The sequence below is a fragment of the Oryctolagus cuniculus genome, chromosome 16 (genome assembly GCF_964237555.1).
Source record: "Oryctolagus cuniculus chromosome 16, mOryCun1.1, whole genome shotgun sequence".
Taxonomy (NCBI): domain Eukaryota; kingdom Metazoa; phylum Chordata; class Mammalia; order Lagomorpha; family Leporidae; genus Oryctolagus; species Oryctolagus cuniculus.
In genome coordinates, this window is record NC_091447.1 from 64,994,290 (window position 1) to 65,014,531 (window position 20,242).

The window sequence follows — 20,242 nt, forward strand, 5'->3', positions numbered from 1 at the left end:
GCCACCTGTCCCCTGTATCTAGTCAAGGGAGCCCAAGCTGACTGACACAACCCCTGACCTAGGCCTCACGGAACCCTGCAGAGACCTCGGCCAACACAAACCACAATCGACCCTGACGCAGCGTCCCCGCATGGCGGCTCCCTCACTCCCCGTCCCCACATCACACGGGAGGACGTGCAGGTGCACGGAGACCACAGCGCCGCCCCAAGTCATCCCCTCTAATTGACGGAGCCCCGGTGTCCGCTGCGGCCACCTTGCCCTGTGTCTTCTGCATGCACACCGAGGCTTCAGTCCCCTGCAGAGAACCTTCTATGGCTCCACACTCCCGTGCTCGCTCAGACCACGCACTGCTGCGACAGGAATGTGAACTGGACCCGACGACCCAGACCCACCTGGGGAAGGTCTTCTCTCTTTCTGGTTTAGCCTGGCCCAAGGGGTTAGGGTTTGAACAAACAGGGTTCTCCTGCCCGAACTCCTGCAGGCGTCTAAATCCCCAAGACTGAGGTTAGCAGCGAAGGACTGACCGGCTGATGGGTTATGGTGCAGGCCTGATCCAATGGTGCTGTAGGAAGACGGGGGTCTTTGGGCAGTGGCTGGACTGCAGTAGAGCCCCAGGGTCGCACCCTGGTGGCCTTGTAGAGAGACACAGGAACATGGAGGAAGACCACACCCCCGACCCCACCCCTACTCCAATCCGCCATCAGACACCAGGCTGATGGGGCTGCCCCACCGTGGGCTCAGGAGGGAAACAAACCCTCTTCCTTCTTAGGTATTTCAGTTAGAGTCAAGAGCAGCTCACGGACCAGGGGTCGTCCAAATGTGCCGTAGAAGGCCAGACGAGGAGCGGGGGCAGCTCTGTGGGCTGGCTGGTCTCTCGGGGGCAAGGACTCAACCCAAAGGGCCGGTGTGTAGCACCAGCATCCCATACCCACGGCACGGGCTTGAGTCCTGGCTGCTCCACATCCGATCCAGCTCTGCTAATCCACATGGGAAAGCAGAAGATGGCCCAAGTGCCTGGGCCCCTGCCAGCCACGTGGGAGACCCGGAAGAATCTTTCTCTCCCTCTCTGTAACTCCTTTCAAATAAACACATTGATAAAAAAAAAAAAAAAAAAAAAAAAAAAAGACTCGATCCAAATGAACTGGCAGGCCAGCATCCCAATAAAACTTCCGTGTGGATCAAATTGACATTTCCTACAAGGGCTTTGTTTCAAGAGATTCTGTGGGTGCCTGAAGCTCCAGACAGCACCAAGCCCCACACACACTACGCTTCTGCCTACATACACACATCTGTGGCCAAGGTCTGATTTCTAAATTAGGCACAATAAGAGATTAATAACTAATAAGAAAACAGGACAGCCCTAACAATATCCTGTAATAATGGGAGTTATCTAAAAACCCATGGACTGTTTCTGGAATTTTCCACCTAAGATCTTGGACCCTGGGCAATGACAAGCGGGGAAAGTGAAACCCACAGAGGAGGTGAGCTTTCTAACTGCTTTAAAGACATGAAACCTAGGGCAGGCGCTTCGGAGGGCCCGGGTTTCAGTCCTGGCTCCTCCCCCTCTGACTCCGGCTCCCCGCTCAGGCTCAGCCTGGGAGGCAGCAGGTGGTGTCTTGAGTTCTCAGGTCCCTGCCGCCCACGGGGGTGGGGGTGGGGGTGGGGCGTGAGTTCTCAGCTCCCAGCTTCATTCTGGCCCCAGCCCTCACTGCTGCAGGTACCTGGGGAGTGAAATCAGAAGACGGGAGATGTGTGTGTGTGTATGTGTGTCTGCGTGCGTGTGTGTCCTTCTCACTCTTTCAAATACAGATAATTCAGCAGAAGACTTTAAAACTTACAAGTTGTGCATTTCTGGATTTTTCCAGGTAGCATTTCAGACTGTGGGCCAACAAAGCCACAGAAAGGGACCCACAGATGAGGGGCACCTGTAAGTCTTTTTGTGTATACCTGTTTTTTTAATTACTTGAAAGGCAGAGCTACAGAAGAGAGAGGGAGGGAGGGAGGGAGAGACAGAGAGATCTTCCAGGAGCTTCGTCTGGGTGTCCCACGCGGGTGGCAGGGGCCCAGGCGCTGGGACCGTCCTCTGCTGCCTTCCCGGGTGCATCAGTATAGAACTGGATGGGAAGTGGAGCAGCTGCGACTGGAACCAGCGCCCACGTGGGATGCCGGAGTCGCAGGCTCGTGGCGGTGTAACCCACTGCGCCTCCGCGCCGGCCCAGGAAGGAGGAGCCCTCCTAGGGTGAGGGCTACAGTAGTCGGCTGCCCCTGGGCAGATCAGAAACAACCTGGCAGGCGGAAGGAAAAAGCCAGCAGGCCACGCGTGGGCTTCGTACTTGGGAAGCGCCGACTCCGTGTTCCTGGTTTGCCCCGATCCTTCCGCCTGGCTGCTCGCGTGGGAATGTGTGCCACCAAGCTCTCCAGGAACTCAGGAGCCAGAGCCAGGCTCCGGGCCGACCCAGCGTGCCTCGCGGCATCAGAACGCCATGGACCCCTCTCTCCCTCTCTCTCTCCCTCTCTCTCTCTCTCTCTCCCTTTGAATGGCCTGCCTTTTGCTCTGTCTGAAAATCGCATGGTCTCTCATCCACACAGGAAAACATCAAGGGGTTTTTTTTGTCCACACGCTCAGATCTGGCTGAGGAAGAAACAATGAAACAGAGAGAAATGGCCTGGCTCGGGCCACCCGCGCTGGCTCCTCAAAAGCGACCACGGCAGAGCAGAGCCAATCTTGTCAAAGCCCCCACCCCACCCCACCCCCACCCCCAGTGAGAGAATAAAACGGGGCTTTGGTCTGTTAACCACATCCCTTGGAAATGGCCAGCAAGACCGTCAGCTCACTTTTTAAAAACAGGTTTGCAGATGCTGGCGTTACGATTTAGACCGTGAGGAGCAAATGATGCTGATCCACACGGGGCAGTCCGGCAGCGAAGCGCAGACCTGAGCCCACCAGCCCTAGCCCCGGGGGTAACAGGGGCGAACCTGCCCAGCAAACGCAGGGGGCCGGCTCTTGTTGGTCTCTGTCACAAGCACCAACTCTGCAGGGAGACCGCTCAGACGGACATACAGGGGCGTGGCTGGGTGCTAGTAAAACTTTACTGACAAACCCAGGCAGTGGGCCAGACTTGGCCGACTTCTGCTGCGGCGTAACCGGAACTAAAATGCAAGGAGAAACCCACACAAGGGAAAGATGCGTTCCACGTGTTGACACGGCAAGGGCGCAGGCTAAGGGAACGCCAAGGCCAAGGATGGCGGCTCACTTCCACGGAAACTCCGAGCGACACACTCCAGGGTAGGGTAGGCGGCGACACGCCTGCTAACATGCCTGGGGAAGCAGGGGAAGACGGCCCGAGTGCCTGGGCCTCTGCACCCACAGAAGAGACCAGGAAGAAGCTCCTGGCTTTGCCTCAAATCAGTTGCAACCTTTGTGGCCGTGAACCAGTGGATGGAAGACTTCTCTCTCTGTCTCTCCCTCTCTCTCTAACTCTACGTCTCAAATAAATAAATAAAATATTTAAAAAAAAACAATGATATTGCGGGGTGGAGGGAGCCTTATTTGCTTATATGGGAACAGGATCTTATCATCAGGTGAGAAATGCAGGCTGGGAGACACGAAGCTAACTTTTTATAACTTTTTATAAGTAAAACATAGGCACCACACCCAAACAGCTTCGCACGGAGAAAGGGCAGAAGAACCTGTACCCAGAAAGACGTCTTTGGGAGAACCTGATTATGGGTGATTTTTTTCTTTTTCTTCTAGCAATTCTGCATTTTTCTAACCTTTCTGCAATGAATCTGTACTGGCAGCAAGAAACCGTCACTCATAAAACCAACCAAAGCCACTGAAAGCCACTATGAGGTGGGGCCCCTCCTGGGCCTCTGCCCCAGGGCAACACCTGGAGGACCAAGCACAAAGTCAAGTCCAGCGAGAGCTGAGGGCGCCCCTCCGCCCCGTTCCTGACACCAAGAACCCCGAAGTCTCTCTGGCAGCGCAGACGGAGGGAGGGAAGGAGCAGCAGAACCCGCGTGGCCTGACCCCCCAGGCACGCTGGCCCCGTCCCCGGCCGCGGAATCTCTCCCATTTTTCAAATGTCCCGCTCGCTCTTTTAACGGCACGCGTGCAACCTGCAGAGACGGCAGTGGGCGAGGAAAGACACACACGCAGATCCCGGTGGGCACGTGGCTAAGCCCCTGTGACCGCCCTGTGGCCAACGTGACTCGTGGGCCGAGTTTCTGAGAGGTGCAAACTGAGACCGGGGCGAGGGAACCTGTCACCCAGGGTCCCACCAGGAAGCGGCAGAGAGCGGATCTGAACCCGCGTCTGGCTGACCCACAACGCGAGCACAGGGCGCCCAGTGTTCCAACTTCCGTGGCCTCTGATGCCAAGGCTGAGTCTCGCAGGGCTCCCAGGAGACGCACCCGGGACTTGCATTTTTGCAAGTGTACACCAGGGGCATTTCGCCTGGCGGTGAACACGACGCTCTCGACCTACGCCGGAAGACCTGGGTTTCGGCACCCAGCTCCGGCTCCTGACCGCAGCTTCCTGCCCATGCAGACCCTGGGAGGCAGCGACGCACGGCTCAAGTTAACTGGGTTCCTTTTCACCCACGGCTCCCAGCTTCAGCCCTGCCTGGCCTGTTGCAGGCATCTGGGGACAGAATACTCTCTCTCTCTTTCAAATAAATGACAAAAAAAATTTTTTCCCTAAACGTACAGCAGCCTCCAGCAGGCATCTGAAAAGCCCCGGCAGCTGATAAAGACCTTGACAATGGGATGACAGTTCTCTGGAGAAAAATACGACTATTCCAAACAAACTCCGGCATAGGATTCGTGGAGCACAAACCTCGCCTACGAACAAAGCCTCGCCTGGCAGAGACCTCAGCCCCTGTCGGAATGAGGCAGCCAAGGTCTCCTCTCCCCATTCACACGGCCCGCCGAGGGCCGGCCGTGACCTTGGCTCAGTTCCTCCTCCTCCCCGGCCTGTGCGGGGCTCCATTCAGAGGCCCCTGACCACCCACCACCACCACCACCCCCGCTACTCACAGAGCCCTGGGCACTGGGGGACACCCAACCCGGCTCTGAGTGCTGGAACACAAGGCAGAAGTACAAAGTGAGGCACAAGGCAACTTGACCTTGGTTGGCCGAGCCCCCATTGGGACCACAGGCTCCGTCAGCTTATGGGTGCAGCCCAGCTCGGGAGCTCTGTTCTCGCCACAGGTTTACAGAGCAAGAGCCAAAGGGGGGGGGGGGGGACCTATCGCTGACTGCCGTTTGAACTTCTGACACTCTCTGCCACGAATCCTGCGAGGCGCCCACCGCAGATTCTGAAACACCAAGCTGCGAGGTGAACGTCGTGGTGGGGACAAAAAACAACTTAGCAACCACAGGTCCTTGGGAGGAATGAGGTTTATTTTCAGTGCTACTGAAGCCCTGCAGGCCTGTGTGTTTACCTACAAAGTCCAGGGCTCCAGAAACCACCACGGACGCATCACCCCAGCCCTGGGCTCCAGGCGCTCACCGCCGGGCCTTTTGCTTCGGCCACCAAACCAGGGCAGCCTGTCTCAAAGAAGCTTCTAGACCAAAAAAAAAATAATAATAATAACCCGCTGTGGTGTTTCTTTGGTTGAGATTTATTGAATTTCCACCTTGAAATCCATCGCCTGCTGGCCAAGTACACTGAAGAAACCCAAGCCTTCAGAACAGGGTCCCAATTACCACCAAGTAATTAAACCCCCACCCTCTGGTTTTTTTGGCAGCTGTGCTGGGAAAGGCCCCCGGGCTACTTCGCTTAACAGGAAGCTTCAAGGCGAAGGGAAATGCCTCCTGGCATTCCCCACCCCCACACCCCAGCCACCTCTTCTGCACCCCTCAGCCGCGGCCATCAACCTGACCTGGCTCTCTCGCTACGTGGTGACCCTGTCATGGGCCACCCACCCCCGAATGACCTCAGCTGCACCAGGACGCAGGGCTCCTGGCTGACCCCATAAACCCATGTCGGACCCGCTCAGACCCTGCTGGCCTGAACTCGCTTGCTATTTTACAAACACTGCCCACAGGAGACGCTTTGTCCAACAGTAGTTAACCCTTCTGCTTGGACCCCAGGATTAAAAAAAGAAAGAAAGAAAAAGAAAAAAACATCCTTGTGATTCTAACCCACGGGATCGGGAAGCAGGCGTCCTGGGCCAGCCTGGGAGAGGAGGGAGCCGGCACAATGGCGTTCTCTCATCTCCAGGGGAAGGCAATTTTAGCACAGTCCCACACCGCAGCCCCCTGGGAGCCCGCAGGGCACGGGGGTCCTGCGTCAGAGACCACCTGTGGGGTGGGGGCTGGGGACCCGCGTGCAGCTTGGCCAATGTTTTTCCACCCACCACGAGCTCGGGTCGACAGGGCAGATCGCTGGCTTTCTCGCAGGCATCAGGAGCGGAGGAACAGAGACTCGGAGGCCGGGAGGGCGGGCTCCTGTGTCCGGGGCCGGGGCTCAGGAGCCGAACAGCCTGGGGAAAATCAAAGGAGAGAAAAGAGAGCAGTGAGGATCGGGAAGTTACTGCTCTAAATGTAACCGGTAGGGCCAGCTTTCCACGGACAATTCCGGGTTACTGACCGCTACTTCCAGGGTAAGCTTAACACCAAGCCGCAGACGGTCACAAACACACAAAAGCCTCCACACCTGCCTGTCCACAGCCAAAGATCCAACCAACCGTGCACGGAAATTGTTTTGGGGAAAAAAATACTGCACTTGCACTGGATGTATACTCTTTGTTTTCCGCTTGTCATCAGACCCTAAACATTACGTGACACTACTCGCACCGTGTCAGTCATCGAGAGGTGGCAACCTTGCTCACGGGTCACACACAAAACCACCACCTCAAAAAGCAGCCGGCTTGGGGCCGGTGCCATGGCGTAGCAGGTAAAGCCGCCACCTGCAGTGCCGGCATCCCATATGGGCGCTGGTTCAAGTCCTGGCTGCTCCTCTTCTGATCCAGCTCTCTGCTGTGGCCTGAGGAAGCAGTGGAGGATGGCCCCAGTGCTTGGGCCCCTGCACCCGCATGCAAGACCCGGATGGAGCTCCTGGCTCCTGGCTTCAGATCAGCGCAGCTCCGGCCGTTGCAGCCAATTGGGGAGTGAACCAGAAGATGGAAGACCTCCCTCTCTCTCTCTCTTTTTTTTTTTTTCTCTCTCTCTAACTCTGCCTTTCAAATAAATAAATAAATCCTAGAAAAAACAAAATCAGCCAGCTGTAGATGGGTGGAATTTCAAGTCCTGCGGCTGCGGTGGGCAGGGCCAGACCCCATAATTTTGTGGGCCTCATGCGGCTGGCGTTCCCCACCCCTGTGCTATGCAATCACGACGCCATCCTGTGGAAGGCACTTGGCATCCGTGCATTCTGGCGTCCAAGCTAGGCCTTGGAACCGAATCCCGAGGGACGAGAAGGGACGGCTGCGCTTCCCGGGACCCTGCGACACAGCAGTCCACTTTCTGTTATTGCAAGCTAGCGGGGACTTTCAAAAGGACCTCTGAATAAATAAACAAACAAAACAAAACAAAACAAAATTACAGGCAACTCGTTGAAACAAATGTTGGAATGGCAAAGACCTGGAGTCAAGAGTTTGTAAGCTACGGACGCGGCCCTACAGGGGAAAACCAGAGATCTGCTAGAATGATATGAATGGGAACCGCCCATGTCTCCTTTCTTTTTAATATACAGTTTATCTGAAAGGCAGAGGCAGAGAGAGCGAGAAAGAGGTCTTCCATCTGTTGGTTCATTCCCCAAATGGCCACAACAGCCACAGCTGGGCCAGCCCAAAGCCAGGAGCCAGGAGCTTCTCCTGGGTCTCCCACATGGGTGCAGGGCCCAAGCACTTGGACCATCTTCCACTGCTTTCCCAGGCCATAGCAGAGAGCTGGATCAGAAGTGGAGCAGCCAGGACTCGAACCACAACCCACATGGGATGCCGGCACTGCAGGCAATAGCTTAACCCGCTAGGCCACAGCGCCGGCTCCTAGACTATAAGCTCTGACAAGTCAGTCACAATTAACATGTGAGCAAAGGATCTAAGCAGACACACGTCCAAAGCAGATGTACAAACGGCAGACGAGCACATTAGAAGAGCTCAAGGGGCAGGCACCGTGGGTTAAGCCGCTGCCTGTGACGTCAGCATCCCACAGTTCAAGTTCTGGCTGCCGCACTTCTGATCCAGCTCCCAGCTAATGTGCCTGGAAAGGCTATGGAGAAAGACCCAAGTGCTTGAGCCCCTGCCACCCGCGTGGGAGAACTTGATGGAACTCCTGGCTGCTGACTTTGGCCTGGCCCGGCCCAGCAGTTGTGGCCATTTGGGGAGTGAACCAGCAGATAGAAGATCTCGCTCTCCCTGTCTCTCCCTCTCTCTCTGTGCCTCTCCCTTTCAAATAAATATTTTTTAGAAAAATGTATCTATTTATTTGAAATTCAGAGTTACACAAAGAGAGGAGAGGCAGAGAGAGGGAGAGAGGAGAGGTAGAGAGGGAGAGAGGGAGAGAGAGGTCTTCTATCTGCTGGTTTACTCCCCAGATGGCCGCAACAGCCGGAGGTGGGCCAATCTGAAACCAGGAGCTAGGAGCTTCCTCCGGGTCTCCCACGCAGGTGCAGGGGCCCAAGCACTGGGGCCATCTTCCACTGCTTTCCCAGGCAACAGCAGAGAGCTGGATCAGAAGAGGAGCAGCCGGGATTCGAACCGGCACCCATATGGGATGCCGGCACTGCAGGTGGAGGCTCTACCCGCTATGCCACAGCGCTGGCCCCTCAAATAAATATTTTCAAAGAAAAGAACTTACTAGAGAATAAAAAAAAAAGATGTCCTCCTGATTAAGCATCGGGGAAATGAAAATCAAAACCTTCACAGCCACCAGAATGACTATAATCAAAACTCTACCGTTAGGAAAGTGCCGGCGAGCACAGGGAGGCATCCCAACCCTCCTACACGGCTGGTGCGGATTCAAATCCCGCAGCTGCTTTGGGAGACAGCCTGGGGGCTCCTCGGAAGGATAAACACAGTTACCAGATGACCCAGCAAGCTCCTCCTGGGTGTCCACACCTAACCCTAGGTCCACGCAGGCACTCTCACGTGAAACATCGCCTCAGCGCTCCTTCTGACAGCCCAAAACTGGAACCTCTACATTGCCCCCTCGGGGTGCCATCTGCAGAGTGCCACTCAGCCCCGGGCTCAAACCCCGACGGCCTCAGGCCGACACCAAAAGGCCACACAGGCCAAGACTCTGTGGCTGGGAAATGCCGGGGGCAGGCAGAGCAAGACAGGAAGCAGATCCGTAGATGCCAGGGTCTGGGGTAGAGGAGTGGGGGCGGGGGGCCTGACTGCTCATGGGGACGGGCTCTCCTTTTGGGGAGTGATGGGAATGTTCTGAATGAGGCTGCACAACCCCATGGACGACAATGAAACGCTGAATTGTGAGCGCAGACTCCCCCTGTACTCGGAAGGCCCTCTCTGTGCCCTGACGTCTTCGTTTTCTTCCTGGCTTCTCCTCTCAATATTTTATGATGAAAAATTACAACACACCGAAGAGCTACAGGAACGGTTTCACGCACACCGGGAGGTACTTGCTCTACCCACATTCTGCAATGAACTCTCTGCTGTACTGCGTCATCTATCAAATTATACATCCAACACACTTTTGATATGTTTCGAAAATAAGTTACGTGTAATACCACTGTTGCTCCCTAAACACTCAGGGACGTTTCTCCCTGTATTTCTCAAATTTTCCACAACTTCTTAAAATTTGCAAAGCAGCCTGCCTGAACCCTGTGGGGGCAGGTGCAGGCAGCGCTGAATCACGGCCCGGACGCTGCAGCTTGCTCAGCACCTGTGCACGATCACTACCGTGGACCTTCCGGAGCAGACCCTTCCAATGCCTTCACTGAACAGTGCTTCCGTCCCACGCTCACCCAGCAGTTACCCCCAGCTGGGGTCAGACCGTGCCTAAAGCACACCTGGCCTTCTTCCCTTTACAAACGTTTCCCCGTGAGGACAAGAATTCTCCGGCACACTGGTGGCGACGTGACAGCTGGTCACACAGGCGTCCTTCAAGCTACCTGACCCTTCTCTGCTCCTGGGATATTTAGGTGATTTCCAGTTTCCTAACACCCTGGAAAAGCCAGACGCTAAGAGGATTTTCCTTCACCCATCACCCCGCTGCAGAAGGCGGCCCAGCCACGGGTGGGCAAGGGTCACAGAGAAACAGGCCGTGCAGGCCAGGCAGTTGCCGTCACAATGGCAGCTTCGCTCCAGCACGGCCACGGCACACAAGCAGCCAACAAGGGCGTGGCTCCATGGCGATAAAACTTCCCGCACAAAACACAGGCAAAGCGAGCAGGTCTGCCCCCCAGGGGCCGCGGTTTGCTGACCCCTAAGCTAAATGGTTGCACTGGAATCAAACACTCCCAGCCACACCTGACCTGGGTGACACCAGCATAGGCCAATCAGACTCTGCTCCCAGGAGATGCAGTCAGGACCCTGAGCTACTGGGGAGACTGGCCTGGGAGAACCAAGCTGGGAAGTCATCCAGCCTCGGGCTGCCGCCCTGGTCACAGCCAACAGAAGAGGATTGGATGAGGAGGGCAAAGAGGAGGCACAGAAAACAGAACAAGGAAATCACACCCAGTGCTCCCGGCCCCAGGGCCTTTGCACCTGCTACGTCTGCGCTGCCGCACTTTCCTCCAGCTCTACAGGCAGCACCTCCTCCGAGAAGTCTCTCTCTGACCAACCTGGGAACCAGGAGCTCCCCTCCCACTGTCGTCTCACACCAACTGCTCCCTATCTGCGCTGGGTTTTTGTCCATGTCCCAGCTGTTAACACAGTGCCCTGCCCGGGGTGAGGAACCATGCCGTGTTCTCGGCCTCAGCCGTAATCCAAGCGCACCGCCCAGGATGGACAACTGGGAATGAGCGGAGACCCAGAGACAAAAGGCTGGCGCAGTCCCGCGACACAAGTCTGCTCTGGGTGAGCCCCAGTCTCACTTCCTACAGCGTCGGCCAATTCCCCGACCCCTTCCGGAGCTCGGTCGCGGGGCTGGCTGCCCTCGTGGGCGCTCCCAGAGGCTCCCGGGCCACCAGCACACCTTGAAAAGGTGCTCCAGGAACACAGCCCAGCCCTCAGTCCGCCTCTGGGCCACTCAGTGAAACGCCCCCTGTCCAGCCTCCAGGGGCTGGCACTAGGACTGCCCGGTAACCCGTCTCAGTCGCTCAGGATGGCTGACTCTCCCTCCTCCTCCTTCCTGGGGGAAGCCCTTGGTCCCTTCTAGCATTTTCCCCGAGGTCCTTTTGCTTCTGGGCACAGGCACAGAAGCAGAGATACAGCCCGAGGACACTTCTGGGGGCTTCCAGCGAGGGCGGGGCAGGGTCCCGCAGCATACCCGACACTCTAGATAAATACTCTCCGCTTTGACAGATGCCAAACGTGCGTGCGTGCAGCCCGGCACAGCCGGCCGGGGGTGCCGGGCCCATGGGCTCTGGGCGGCTGCCAGGTGCAGCTGGGACTCGGAGAACAACGCGTCCCAGGGGAGGCTGCAGCCTGGCCCCCGGGGGAGCCCCAGTCATGCGGTCCACGCCCCAGGGCCCCCAGATGCCTCTCGCGCGTGCAGAGTTCCCGTTTGGCAAGCGCACGGTACAGACTGAAGCAGCAGGCCCACCAGGCGGGCGGTCGCCCTGGGCAACAGCCCTGAGGCGGGGACACTCACAGGATCATGCAGAACATCATGAAGATATTCCACAGCGCGATGAAGATGCGGAAGTAGCGCAGGCTCAGCAGGAACTCCCGGATGTTGTCACCTGGAAAATCAGAACGCAGGCTTGCGCCACAGCTGCGGGGCTCTCGGTGGCTTTGCCCGCCGGCGACGACGGCTGCGGCCTCCCCTCTGGGCCCTACCCTCGGCACGCGGGCTGCGCTAGCCACTGGCCAGTGCTGTGAGAGCACCAAGCCCCATGGCCACCTCTGATTGGCTCAGGGAGGGGTGTGTGACCCACGTCTGTCCAATAGCAGCCTGCCCTGGGACTTCTGCTCTACCTACTGGGAAGCTCAGTGCTCTAGGGCAGGGAATCAGCAAATTACAGACCTGTGTGGCCCGTCCGCCAGGAATGGCTGACTGACAGACAGAGATAGATAGATAGGTAGGTAGGTAATTTTAACATTTATAGATAGACAGATAGGTAGGTAATTTTAACATTTATTTATATGGCTGGCACTGTGGCATAGTAGGTTAAGACTTCGCCTGTGGTGCCTGCATCCCATACAGGTCCTGGCCCAAGTCCCAGCTGCTCCAATTCCAATCCAGCTCCCTGCTAATGGCCTGGGAAAGCAGTGGAAGCTGTCTGTAACTCTGCTTCTCAAGTAAATAAATGAAACTCATTAAAAAAAAAAAAAGATTTATTTATTTGGAAGATAGAGTTAGTGGGAGAGGAAGAGACAGAGGGAGAAAAATCTTCCATCCACTGGGTCACTCCCCAAATGGCTGCAATGGCTGGGACTGGGTCAGGATAAAGCCAGGAGCCAGGAGCTTCTTCCAGGTCTCCCACATTGGGTGCAGTGGCCCAAGCACTTGGGCCATCTTCCGTTGTTCTCCCACGCTCATTAGCAGGACTCCCACTGGTGTACTGATAACAGATGCTGGCTTCATAGGCGGCAGCTTAACCTGCTGTGCCACATCACTGCCTCAAACTTTTAGACTTTTTAGGGGGGAAAATCAAAAGAATATTTCACCAGACACAAAATTCAATTTTCAGGGTCTGGGAGCCAACGTTGTGCCCAGATAAAGCCACCACCTGCAATGCCAGCATCCCATACGGGCACCAGCTTGTGTCCCTGCTGCTCCACTTCTGATCCACTTCCTTGCTAATGGCCTAGGAAAAGCAGCAGAAGATGGCCCGAGACTTTGGGCCCCTGCACCCACATGGGAGACCCCGAAGAAGCTCCTGGCTCCTGGTTTCAGCCTGGCCCAGCCCTGGCCGTTGTGGCCATCTGGGGAGTAAAACTCATCTCTCTCACTCTGCAACTCTTTCAAAATAAATAAATCTTACAAAGATGAAAAAACTTCAACGTCTCTGAATAAAGTTTTATTGGCACACAGCCATGCCCACTCATCTACATACCATCTCAGGTTACTTTTGCAGGACAAAGGCAGGGTTAGGTTGCTGAGCCAGGCACTCAGAGCCTCAAATGCTTACCACGAGGCCCACATCCACCCATGCCCTGGGGTCGCCTCAGCTAAACAGAGTCACCCCCGACAGCTGAGAGTCAGCCGCTACAGGGCTGGTTTGAGACTCTCTGGGCCTCTGGAGTGGAAAGAAGACCAAGTGGAGAGGAGGTGATGGACAAGGGTGCGACCCAAAGCGCTGCCTGCTGAGTGTGGAGCTCAGACACAGCAGCCGGGGAGGCTCACCACCCTCGGAGGACACAGCTTCCGCGGGTCTGGGGTCGCCGCGTTCAGCACAGCCCATGCTTGGCACAGACCCAACACAGGCTGGAAACAGTAAGAGACGAGGCTAAGGGCTGGCATTGTGGTGCCGAGGGTTAAGCCACCGCCCGCGATGCTGGCATCCCACATGGGTGCCAGTTCGAGTCCTGGGCTGCTCCACTTCCCATGCAGCTCCCTGCTACTGCGCCTGGGAAAGCAGCAGAGGATGGCCCAAGTGCTTGGGCCCCTGCACCCATGTGGGAGACCTGGAGGAAGCTCCTGGCTCCTGGCTTTGGCCTGGCTCTGCCCTGCTGCAGCCACTGGGGGAGTGGAGATCTCCCTCTCTGTCTCTCTTTCTTCTTTCTGTAACGGTCTTTCAAATAAATAAACCCGAAAACAAAACTAAGTGGGTTAAAAGTGGCTGAAACAACAAGTACATTCTTAAAAACTAAAAACATAAGGCCAGCGCCGCGGCTCACTAGGCTAATCCTCCGGCTTGCGGCGCCGGCACACCGGGTTCTAGTCCCGGTCGGGGACCCGGATTCTGTCCCGGTTGCCCCTCTTCCAGGCCAGCTCTCTGCTGTGGCCCGGGAGTGCAGTGGAGGATGGCCCAAGTGCTTGGGCCCTGCACCCCATGGGAGACCAGGAGAAGTACCTGGCTCCTGCCATCAGATCAGCACGGTGCGCTGGCCGTGACGGCCATTGGAGGGTGAACCAACGGCAAAGGAAGATCTTTCTCTCTGTCTCTCTCTCTCACTGTCCACTCTGCCTGTCAAAAAAAAATAAATAAATAAAAACATAAACACAAGAGAGACAAGTCTGCACCAGGAGTTTGAGGGGTAGTGCTCAGCTGAGACCCCTTCCCAAATGTCAGGATCATGGGCACAAATGGCCTCTCCCACCATCAACAGGTGCCAACTGGAAGTTCCTGGCTTCAGGCAGTAGCTCAGGGGTCCAAGGAGGTCCTAGCCAGGTGTCCCTGCCCCAAGGAGCTCCATAGGGGGACAAACACTAAATGCAGAACCACACACGTGGCTACTGTGATGGCCGCTACAGTGGGCGGGTCCAGGTGTTCTGGGAACATGTGCTGGGAAGACCTGGACTAGTATGGGCCTGGGTCGAGAACGGGGATCAGGTGCCTAGGCCAGTCCCTGGTCAGCCAGGCAGAGGGCAGAGGACAGGGAACAGCAATGCGTGCAAGCAGCAGGCACAGGGCCCTGGCCTACATGCAGGGAGAGCAAATCGCACTGGAAAGCAGCAGACGCCAGAGTGCACAATCAGAGCTCCTGATTGGAGGGCACAGCTGCCTTTCCTGGTGCTCCCGCCCCTTCTGAGCCCTTGTGCCCAATCGCCCACCTGAGGGGGCAGAACCCAGGGGCTAGTGTACTGCCTTCCACAGAGTGGCCCAGCAGTGTGTGTGGCTGCTGAATGGGACGCATGGACGCGTGGCGGGACGGTGACTAAGAGTCTCTGGGGTAAAGCCCAGGGGCCGCGGCAGGGTTCAGCACAGTGGGACGCTTGCACCCCACCCTGGAGTGCCTGCTTCCGGCCCCAGCCCTCCCGCTTCTGAGCCAGCTCCCTGCTAATGCACACCCTCGACGCAGCAGTGACGGCTCAGGCCCTTGGGCCCCTTGCCACATGTGCAGGAGACCCAGGCTGGCCAAGCTCTGGCTGATGCAGGCATTTGAGGAGCGAACAAGCAGAGGGAAGACCTCTCTCCCTCTCCCTCTCTCAAATAAAAGTGAAAAAAATGAATAGGTTACAGGACTTTGGCACAGTGGGTAAAGCCACCACCCACGGCACCAGCATCCCAGCTCCACTTCCGAGCCAGCTCTCTGCTATGGCCTGGGAAAGCAGCAGAGGATGGCCCAAGTCCTTGGGCCCCTGCACCCGCGTGGCAGACCCAGATGGAGCTCCTGGCTCCTGGTTTCAGACTGGCCCAGCTCCGGCCATTGTGGCTAATTGGGGAGTGAACCAGCAGACAGAAGACCTCTCTCCTGGCTTGAGCCTGGCCCAGCCCTGGCCGTTGCAGCCATTTGGGCGAATGAACCAGCAGAAGGGAGATCCCTCTTCCTGTTGCTCTGCCTTTCAAATAAATCTTTTTTTTTTTTTTAAGATGCATGTATTTATTTGAAAGGCAGAGTTACAGAGAAGCAGAGGCAGAGAGAGAGAGAGGTCTTCCATCTGCTGGTGCACTCCCTAAACGGTTGCAACGGCCAGAGCTGGGCTGATCTGAAACCAGGAGCCAGAAGCCTGCTCCCGGTCTCCCATGTGAGTGCAGGGACCCAAGCGCTTAGGCCATCTCCCACTGCCTTCCCAGGCCACAGCAGAGAGCTGGATAGAAGTGGAGCAGCCGGGACTCAAACCAACACCCACATGGGATGCTGGCACTGCAGGCGGCGGCTCTACCTGCTACACCACAACACTGGTCCCTCAAATAAACCTTTGGGGGAAAAACAAAACACCTGCTTCTCAGGGTTCCAAGTGTCTCCGTGCGATGCTCTATCATGCCCCTGCTCCCAGGGTCTTCCCTGCACATAGCCCAGCTCAAGCACAAACCCACCGCCACCACAGACGCCCCATCGGTGCCAGCAGCACCCACGCCACCTCCCTCACCGTCTGTCCCTTGTTCCAGAACTGTCCGTCTCACTCTCCCCACAGTGAGCCCCACAAGGCAGGCACTGCCGTCTGTCTTGTTCCCTGCTGAGTCCTGGCAGCCCACACAGTGGCCAGTATGCAGCAGGCGCTCAGTAAATACGCAGTGGATGGATACAACAGCCACACACAGGCTTCCCCGGATCCTACAAAGTGTCACGCCAGTCAACTCAGCAGGAAGCGTCAACTCACCAGCATCCTCGGTCAGACGATCAGTCAGGGTCCCGGCTGCTCCACTTGCGACTCAGCTCACTGCTAACACGCCTGGCAAGGCGGCGGCAGCAGCAGCAGATGGCCCAAGTCCTCGGGTCCTTGCACCCGTGTCGGAGACCCGGATGGAGCTCCTGGCTCCCGGCTTCAGTCTGGCCCAGCCCTGGCCGTTGTGGGCATTTGGGGAGAAGACCAGTGGACGGACGCTTTCTGTCTGTCTGTCTCTCTCTCTGTCTCTCCATACCTCTCTGTCATTCTGCCTTTCAAACAAATAAGTAAAAAATTTTTTAATAATATTTTTTTGACAGGCAGAGTAGTTAGTGAGAGAGAGAGACAGAGAGAAAGGTCTTCCTTTTGCCGTTGGTTTGCCCTCCAATGGCCGCTGCGGCCAGCATGCTGTGGCCAGCGCACCAAGCTGATCCGATGGCAGGAGCCAGGTACTTATCCTGGTCTCCAATGGGGTGCAGGGCCCAAGCACTTGGGCCATCCTCCACTGCACTCCCGGGCCACAGCAGAGAGCTGGCCTGGAAGAGGGGCAACCAGGACAGAATCCGGCGCCCCGACCGGGACTAGAACCCAGTGTGCCGGCGCCCCAAGGCAGAGGATTAGCCTAGTGAGCCGCGGTGCCGGCCTTAAAAATTTTTAATAATATTAAGGATTTGAGGCTGGGACAAGGCTTCTCAGCTCACTCAATTGGCACCAATAGCCCTCTTCAAATTTTTTAAAAATACTTACTTATTTAAAAGGCAGAGTTACAGAGAGAGAGAGAGATCCTTGTGGGGAGCAACTCGGACTATACTGTTACTGGAATTAAGACTTATTCTGAGCCGGCGCCGTGGCTCAATAGGCTAATCCTCCACCTTGCGGCGCCGGCACACCGGGTTCTAGTCCCGGTTGGGGCGCCGGATTCTGTCCCGGTTGCCCCTCTTCCAGGCCAGCTCTCTGCTATGGCCAGGGAGTGCAGTGGAGGATGGCCCAGGTGCTTGGGCCCTGCACCCCATGGGAGACCAGGAAAAGCACCTGGCTCCTGGCTCCTGCCAGGATCAGCGCGGTGCGCCGGCTGCAGCGGCGGCCATTGGAGGGTGAACCAACGGCAAAGGAAGACCTTTCTCTCTCTGTCTCTCTCTCTCACTGTCCACTCTGCCTGTCAAAAAAAAAAAAAAAAAAGACTTATTCTATACATCTGCTCTCCCACAATATGGCGCTGGGAGAGGAGCAAACAGCTTCTACGCAGCTGCCTCTCACCAACTTGACAAGCTGCAGGAGCTGCTCCTGATTGGAGGAGAGCAGCGTACTCGGCGTGTGGGCAGCAGAGTTGGGATTGGTGGAAGAGGACTATAAAGGAGGAGAGAGACAACATGCACCGGGAACATCTAAGAGGAACATCTATCTGAATAACACATGTGCAGCCCCCGAGAGAGCCGGCCGGCGGTGTGCCGCTCCCCTGCGGAAGTGGGGAATGTGGCCAGGGGGAACCGCCCTTCCACGGAGGTGGAAGGGACGGTAGCCAACCAGGGAAGAACCAGCAGCAAACCCGGGGAGGGCCGAGCAGACAAAAAGAACAGCGCAGGGTCCTGTGTCATTCCTCCGCAAAGAGGGGGAGCAACAGATCCTCAATCTGCTGGTTCGTTCCCCAAATGGCCACAACAAAGCTGGGCCAGGATGAAGCTAGGAGCCAGGAGCCCCATCCGGGTCTCCCACGCAGGGGCAGGGGCTCATGGACTTGGGCCATCTTCCACTGCTTTCCCAGGCACATTAGCAGGGAGCTGGATCGGAAGTGGAGCAGCCGGGACTCGAACTGGCGCACATATCAGATGCCGGCGCTGCAGGCCAGGGCTTTAACCCGCTGCACCTCTCGAATTCTGAGTCGCAGAATGTTCCAAGTTTCTCAAGAAAAACCAGGTCACGTGAGTTTTTTAGACAAAAATCCCCTTACTAAAAAGCTAGCACAGGCATCTGACTCAAAGGCAAAACCAAACCGAAGCCAGCTCCGCAGCATCCCGAGAGCAAGGGCGACCTGCGCGGCGCGGCTCACGGGTTCACCCCATCCCACACGAACCCGCACGGTCCCCGGGAGGCCTCTCCTCCTTCCCCGGGGCTCCCCGGCAAGGGCAAGGGCCGGCCATTGCGGGAAGAGACCACGGCACCCACAAAAAAAATTGCAACCTTGGGGGTGCTGACTCAGCGCGGAGGTCCAGCGGGAGGAGAGGGGCGAGTTCACCCACCAAGGCCCACCACCCACCGCTCACCCTCGCTTCGTGGTCACGCCCACTGAGCGGCACCCAGCGCCCAAGCAACCCCTCCCCCTCCCCAGCCCAGGGCCCGGGAGAGGCGGCCGCACCTGTGCTGGGGTCCCTCGACTCCTCCGCGAAGCCCTGCGTGTCCCTCTTCTTCCTACAAACGGGAGCAGACAGCAGCCGCTGGGGACGGGACACCCGAGCCCTCACCTCGTCGTGGGCCCAGGCCGGGCGACCCCGGGCGGTCCAACGCCCCCCCCCCCACTCCCGGCTCACGCCCCCTGCCCTGCCCTGTCCGTCACAGCCCGGTCTGCAGCCCCTGACACGGTGGACAAGGGCGGCTCCAGGGCTCCGGGCGCGGCCCTGAGGCTTTAAACAGTCCTGGAGTGTCGCAGAGGACGGCACAGGGGACAAACCCGATTGCAGGCGCGGCGGGAGGGCGGCGGGAGGGCATGTCGGGGCGGGGCCACGCCTGCGGGGGCGGGGCCCTGGAGGGGCGGGGCCTGTGGGCGGGGCCACGCCTATGGGGGCGGGGTTACGCCTGCGGGGGCGGGGCCGCGAGGTCCCCGGGTGTCAGCCGCAGTCCGGCGCGGCCTACTCACAGTTTAAAGTTGAGCACCGCTCCGGCGTTCATCAGCAGCGTCCTGCAGAGCGACAGTTAAGGTTACCAAGGCTGCTCCAGCCCCGTCTGGCTCTCTCTCTCCCTCAGTCCCTGGTTCCCCCCCGACCCCCAATTACCCGAACAGCAGGATGTCTCCGATCATCGTTACGGCCAACGCGTCTGTCAGGACCGGAAGCGGAAGCTCCCGAGAGCGCGTGTGTGCGGGGCGGGGGCGGGGGAGGGAAAGGAGGCCAAGTCGGCCAATCCAGAAGCGACGCTGATGAGAGCTAGACCAATTGAAGGCTATGATGGGCAGAGTCCCGCCCCCTCAGGGGAGGAGCGCGTCCCTCTTCTCTGGAGAGGCCCGGAGCGTCAAGGAGGGGAAAGGTGGAGCCAGCGTGTGACGTCACCTGAGGGGCGGAGCAATCTATGTGGCCTGATCGCGCGTGTTGCGCATGCGTGAGGTGCCCTTTGCTGGAGGATTAACGGGGCTACAGTTCTTTCTCGCCTGCTGGGGTCCCCCGATTTGATTTCTGGAGAGGAGACCCCCGACCGCGCAATTGTCCAGCAGGCGGTGTCCTGGCGCACTAGGCTCCCTCGACACGGGTTCCCGACTGACAGGACTCCAGATGGGGGTCCTCCTGGGCCCCACGGAAGTCGGGGACCCCCTGAGGAGAGGTCACCTTAGGGGACAAGGGTCCCCCCACTGGGCGGTCCTCAAGAGGGGCGGGGTTCGTGACGGATGTGGTCCCACAGGAAGCAGGGGCCCCCAAGGGGGATAAGACCCTCGCTGATGCGGCCCTCCAGGGCGTTCGTCCCTCCTGGTAGGCTCACTGGGGTCTGAGCAGCCCACATGCACAGCCCAGTGGTCGGACTCGGCCCCCGGCTCCGCGCGCACCCCGCCTCGCTGGGCTGGATGGGGTCGTGAGGCCCAAGGGACCCGGGCCGGGACAGCCGGCCGTCCGGCTCAGAAGCTCGGGGCGACAGCGCTTGCGAAGCCTCAGCCGCGGGGCCGGGCAGGGGGTGGGACCTGGAGGGAGGGGCAGGGCCGGGCAGGGGGTGGGGCTGGAGGGAGGGGCGGGGCCGGGCAGGGGGTGGGGCTGGA

At 57.9% G+C, this 20,242-nt stretch overlaps 1 protein-coding gene across 1 annotated transcript; it reads right to left on the reverse strand.

The window, feature by feature from the left end:
- Positions 1-5,603: 5,603 nt before the first annotated feature.
- On the reverse strand, positions 5,604-19,542 carry SMIM7 (small integral membrane protein 7). Its single transcript, XM_008249332.4, has 5 exons — positions 19,275-19,542; positions 19,139-19,180; positions 18,641-18,693; positions 11,722-11,812; positions 5,604-6,488 (listed from the first exon to the last, which is right to left on the reverse strand). Exons 1-5 carry the CDS (start codon positions 19,298-19,300, stop codon positions 6,473-6,475), a joined length of 228 nt encoding a protein of 75 aa, XP_008247554.1. The 5' UTR covers positions 19,301-19,542; the 3' UTR covers positions 5,604-6,472.
- Positions 19,543-20,242: the final 700 nt, after the last annotated feature.

Bases quoted from the DNA above. Each gene is read 5' to 3' on its own strand.
- SMIM7 (XM_008249332.4), bottom strand. From the start codon at position 19,300: ATGATCGGAGACATCCTGCTGTTCGG. The intron at 19,181-19,274 runs GTAATTGGGGGT...GTCGCTCTGCAG, and splicing joins GGAGACATCCTGCTGTTCGG to GACGCTGCTGATGAACGCCG. The intron at 11,813-18,640 runs GTGCGGCCGCCT...CTGATTTTCCAG, and splicing joins GTCGAGGGACCCCAGCACAG to GTGACAACATCCGGGAGTTC.